This window comes from Poeciliopsis prolifica, unplaced genomic scaffold, assembly GCF_027474105.1.
Source record: "Poeciliopsis prolifica strain line A6 unplaced genomic scaffold, Auburn_PproV2 SCAFFOLD035, whole genome shotgun sequence".
Lineage (NCBI taxonomy): Eukaryota > Metazoa > Chordata > Actinopteri > Cyprinodontiformes > Poeciliidae > Poeciliopsis > Poeciliopsis prolifica.
Window position 1 is genome coordinate 3,247,231 of NW_026562410.1, and position 6,000 is coordinate 3,253,230.

The 6,000-nt window shown below is 37.6% G+C and overlaps 1 protein-coding gene across 1 annotated transcript in view; it reads right to left on the reverse strand.

Annotated features, from left to right (window-relative positions):
* Nucleotides 1–5,730, reverse strand: part of LOC129374127 (formin-binding protein 1) — a 45,167-nt gene extending 39,437 nt beyond the window's left edge. The window contains 1 exon segment of the mRNA XM_055052364.1: nt 5,376–5,730. Coding sequence (XP_054908339.1) covers nt 5,376–5,528 — 153 coding nt within the window. The 5' untranslated portion in view covers nt 5,529–5,730.
* Nucleotides 5,731–6,000: the final 270 nt, after the last annotated feature.

A 6,000-nucleotide genomic window follows, 5' to 3' on the forward strand; every position in this document is an offset into this window, starting at 1 on the left:
GCGCAATTTCCAAGCTGCGCTAGAAACATCAGATTAATAATTTATGATTCTCAGGCAGGCGACTGTTAAGAAAACACACACATTATAAGAAGTGATTGTGGCGTATACTGTTACAGCCTCCCTCCTTATCACATCAAACTCCTGCCATTCCAGCCAGTAAAGTATTTAAACCCATCCAAAGCCTATCACCTCTCCATGACCAGATGGAGCAGATCTAATAACAAAAATCTATAAAAAAAAAAGTGCCAAGGATAGCATGAGAGCATTATCAAGTTTTCCTTCATTATATATATGTAAAAGCTTCGTTGTTGTCAATATAATGAATTTCCAGGTCATATGATTATAACATTATAACAAAAAATGAATAAAATAACCAACCACTCTTTAATCAGCAAGTAGTGTTTTTTGTCTAACCTGTTCTTTCTAATTTTCACCAGATTTGATTGTTTTGTTTCAATTAATGTAGCACAAGAAAAAAATGATTATCCTCAGGTATACCACAATACATATGTCTTTAACCTTGATAAGATCTTCATTAAACTGAAAAAAATAAAAAAAAAAAAAAACTGATTGGTTTATATACATATAAACCCTTAGATTAACCACTAGTTTACATTACAAACTGTATATATGTAAAAGATCAGATATTAACTGCTTACAAACTTGCTATTACTTTATGTCCCACTATTACTTTAAATAATAGGGTGACATTTCTGTTTTATTATTTTTAAACCTGCATCCCCCAGCTGAAAATGTAAAGCACTAGTGTCCCAATGATGTGTGTGGTTAAAAATATTTTGACTACAAATGCAAAATGAACACACTTCTCTTTTACTCAAAGTTCACTCGTGGACCATGCATGCAAATTATACACTATTACCAACTCTGTCATGGTTGGCTGCATTAGGGTTAAACCTGCACACAGAAACTAGGGAATTTTCTTCCTTCTCTCTTAATAAATCCCTGTCCTGACCTTTACCTGCTTCCATTCTTTCATCTGCCAGCCTCTGACGCCTAAGCTTGTTCCCAGATCAAGGAATAAACAATGTAGGAGATCCCTTCCAGAACCATTCAGCTTGTTATTTCAGGCCACAGCCCCAACTCACTGTGTTTCGCAAACTATTGTTGTAGAACATAAACTGAAAATAAATAGAACTTTGCGACTAACAAGTACTTAGCAGCATGCAGGAAATTAGAAAAAAGGGACAAAAATAGAAGATATTTGATCAGTTCCTGAATACATAGATTCCCCATTGGTGGTAATAAATGAAAACAAGTGCATGTTTGTTTTATAGGAACAGTCTTCTGACCCTGCAAAATCCCTCCTAAGCAGAGAGCTGGGGATTATGGTGCAGGTTAACATCGGACTAGTGGTTAATCTAAACTAATGCACATTATTTAGCAATCTGTTCAGTCCAAATTATACAATCACAGCCATAAGGGGATAAGGAGAAACTTTATTAGTGTCCAGCACAGACACAGAACTCATAAAGAGTGTGTGAATGCATGCGTGCGTGTGAGTGTGTGTGAGTCTGCTCAGTGTATGGTTTGTAATGAAAACTTCATCTAAGGGTGGATATAAAGATAAGCCTTCATGTTTACTTCATTTATTAACAGGAAAAAAGTGATGTGTAATGTAGAAATAATCCCGCAGTGGTCGTAATTCCCTTATCTAACACACATGGCAGTAGAGAGTAAAGTCGTCAAACAAAAACCCTCAAATGTAAATATTTACATAAAAGACCTCAAAAAATACTGACAACTTTTAAAGAAATGTCTGAGTCTCACTGCAAATTGAACATTTAAAAAAATCCGCATAAAAATTTAATCTAATATTAGATATTTCTTTTTATAAATCCTAAAACAAAGCTGATGGAAAAAAAATGGAAAGAAAATAGAGCCAGTAAAGGCCCTCTTGCGCCACATCATAAAAGGGAATAGAGTGAATTTACAGCATAATGGTAAAAGAAATGTACTGATTTTAAACTCCCGGTGCAAACATTTCTGGGGACATCTTCATTTAACAGGTTATAGCCAGCTCCACGTAGGGCGCCTTGCTGCTCTGATGGTCACAGCTGAAATCAATACGCTATTAAAAAGACAAGAAAGGAGGGGGAAACAGAGCTGCTTGTTGGCTAACAAAATGTAGAAAACTGACAACGCAAACAGGAAATTGCAAACTAGCACACTGGAGAAGAGGCAAATGTACCGAAGCAGTATTTCATTAATTAGCAAGTTGGTCGCAAATATAATGTTGCAGTTTTCTGACCTCGAGCTGCGAAAGTCATATAGGGAAAGAAAAGTCCAAATAAACAGATCTGAACCTGGAAGGGAAACATGGAGGATACTTTAGATGAATATTATGAAGGAGAATGGTGGAGACTTCAGTACTTTTCCCTTCCTGTCAGTGGGCGAAAAGAGAAACACAACGCTGGGATCAGCGGGCTTGAGAAGACAGATGTTCAGTTGGATGGAGAACAATGAGAAAAGAAGCCTTTTTTTCTTTTTCATTTGTTCAGCATATTGACTGGAGAGTAAAGACTGGTAGGTGGGTTTGTGTTAGTCATGCTGAAAAACACTGCTAACTAAAACTAAATCTAAGCTATCTGTGGCAATGCTTGACAGGTAATGTTTAAATACAAAGTTCTACCAATCTGACTAAGCTTGAGCTATTTTGCAAGGGAAATATCCTGGAGGGCTTGGTTTCCTACAAACTATTGTTTCAGGAGGGCTGAATATAAGTGGAGGTTACAGGTTTCTCCAGGCTTCACCCATTCAAACGTAAGACTTTTAAAGACCACAATGAAGGGAATTTAAGACATTTATCTCCACATAAATCTGCAAACTTTGTCCAGTCAAATGGTGAATAAATTTGCAGTTACCCAAGATGGACGCAAAAAAGTTATCAAGCTAGTCGGCTAGATAAGATATGTGAGCAGTGAGTTACTGGTAACCAAAACTGTCTCGGGTCGCAGAACGCAATGAAAATGTCTGAGTGCGACTGACAGAAAAGACCCGTAAGAAAGAAAATGAAATGCACTGAATAGACAATATGAAACAGTTCTGACAAGACAAAATTCAAGACCTGTGGTCAACATGTTAAAGGCCAACTTCCATTTTTAAATGAATTAGGCCCTTAATTTAAGATTTTTTTTAAGGATGTTCAGACACTCTGTTCACACAAAACTATGAAAACTATAATTTTCCTTCACAAATTAAGTCCATTGCAAAACATACCAATACAAGTTTGAATTGTAATGTGGTAAAGGAGTTTTGGAAGACCCTGTAGTGCGAAAGGTTTGATTCTTTATATGTCACTTAGTCTCATTAGCTGATAAATCCAAACCTGCAGAGGTAATAAGAATGAACAGAAAGAAACAGCAGCCATCCAGATCTGTTCAGTGGGCTGTGAGAGTCCAACCAATTAAAATAACCAACAAACGGCTGAATTGTTCCAGCAAAAGCCCTCCTGGCATTGGTGGGGAAAAAAAAGTACACAAAATGTTGGAAAATCTGGACTTGTCCTTTCACTAATTATTCATAACCTCAAAGAACACGGAGGAACCAACAGAGCGGACCTGACCGCACACTTCACGGACTCAAAGCGAGGCTGTGTCTGCTCGACCAGTACCGCTCGCCATACATGAGCCGATTGCTGCAGGCGGTCACAGGGCTTCATGATGGTGGGCGTCTTGCAGCAAGAACAAATATTTAACGGAGATGCCAAGCCCCCTCTTGAACACACACCGAGCTTTGTCCGAGAAAGCGGGGTCTGAAACAAAGCATCTGCGGCCCTGTACAGCAACAGTATCAGAGAGGATTCACAGGAAAAGATGCAAACTTGCACAAATAAAAACAGATGATGATCATATGAGTGTCCACAGCAAATGTCATCTGATATTTTAGTTCTGGTTAAGAGGTTGGTCCTGTGACCTCAGCAGAAATTATGGCTTTTTTAATACAGAAATGCAAAGAAATATGATCAGGCACAAATAAAAAAGTCTTGAGAAACATTTTCTCATCATGTTCATGAATTTATTTGTAAAATTCTAATAATTAAGGGTATGGATAATTTTAATATCGCTTATTAGAGGCTTACGATCTGTTGTTATTATTTATGGTCAATCCCTGAAAATCAGAAAAGGTTTTTTCCTCTTAAAGATTTCTTCTATTTATCTGTTTTGTATCATTGATACTGACTTTTTATGTAAAAATATTAAACTACATATAATACATGTATGTGGAATATATGTATTTGCCACATTTGTAGAAACAGAATAAAACTAAAAGAAAAATACAGAAATGGTTGCGAAGTCAAAGTGATTGTCATTTGTCCATATGGATTAAACTACAAGACCATTTGTAAAACTCCAGAACCCCACACTGAAAGCCATTGTCTATAAATGGAAAAGATAGAACTGGTTGTTAAAATTAGTCCAAGATTAGTTCATTCAGAATGTCAGTATTCTTGTTTAAAAACTCTCCAATTTGACTGAATTAAAACAATTCTGCAAAGAAGACTGAGCCAAAAGAGAAAGAAAAGACTTTTCCTCAGATATAAACACTTCATAATTGTTGCAACAGTTGGCAACAACACAAGACCAAGTTGTTTAAAGCAGCTTTTCTTAATAATAATAAATGAAATCATTATTTAAAAGCTCTCTCTTATATCTAGCAAAGCTACATTTAGCTGTTTTACTGATCTAAACCATCTGAACCGGCTGCATGATTTACATGTGGTACTTTATCGCACTTAAATTCTGAAGCTTTGAGTCCAAATAAAACTCCAAATGTGTTCCTAAACTAATGACAAAAAAAGACGGCAAAAATGTATGTTTTTAGACTGCAATGCACTTCCTTTTGCAAAGTTGAATGAAAAATAGGACAAGATGACACACATTTGGAGGCCAATGATCACACATGACTGAGCAGCTGGTTTGTCCAGAGAGGACATCTCATGTCGGAACGCTATCAAAGTATTTATAGAAGCAACACCTCCGCTTGTCAGAAACCATAAGAGCAGCTTCCATTGGTACATGTAACACTTCCTGTGTGTCTTTCAAACGTCCTACCTATGCAGCACAGAGAGACGTGACGTCCAAGTCGGCGCCTTGGACGTCAGATGGAGAACTGAGACCACAGCTCTTTGCTGTCGTGTTTGCCCACACATAAGTAGGAGTTTAAAATGTATCAAAATCAATTCAACAGGCATCTTTGCTGCTGCGATTAGTAGCTACATTTACTTAAAAGTGTTCCAGCTAAGGGGTATTAAAACTCCACAGACATCAGATTGATTCAGTTGGAAGACCCACAGTAGCTTTGAGCGCAGTCTATATGTCTGAAATGAGAACTTCCTCACTCCTCCGCTCACTTACAGCACTGGTTGCCTTCAACTGGAGGAGCGTCTGCAGATACTCCTCAAAAGCGCTCGCTGCGGGCTCCTCTTCCTTTCGCTCCTCTTCTTTTTCCGCTTTCACAGAAAGAGCATTGTCAATGAGCACAAAAAACTGGCTTCTTCTTCGCAACATGGCACGGGGTTTTCTTGCAAGGAGAGCGCAAAAATCGAACGTCCTGGACGAAGTTAATCCATCTCAAGCGAAAAGCTGGTTTCGGCAGAATCTAAAAATCTTGATTGGTTTGATTTCCATTAAACTGTAGCGTTAAAGTTAGTCAAAGTAAGGTATTAAAATAAGAATATTTTTATCTCACGAGGCTGAACAGAAGCTCACCATGCCGAGGTAAAAAACAGTGAGAGAAAGAACTAGTAGAGAACTTGATTAAATGACCCTGTTATTAATCTGATTACTGTACCTCCCTTGTACCTTTAACACCCATTAGGCTGCTCTGTGGATTAAGCCTACCAGGCCAGCCTGCACACACATTAGCCATTGTTCCCCCTGAGCTGTTTTTGTTCCTTTTTGTACGGATAAGGCTCTTTAATTCTTATAAAATATATTCCTAGGAATGAAGGGAACTTTGAACTTTAATATTAACCCAATA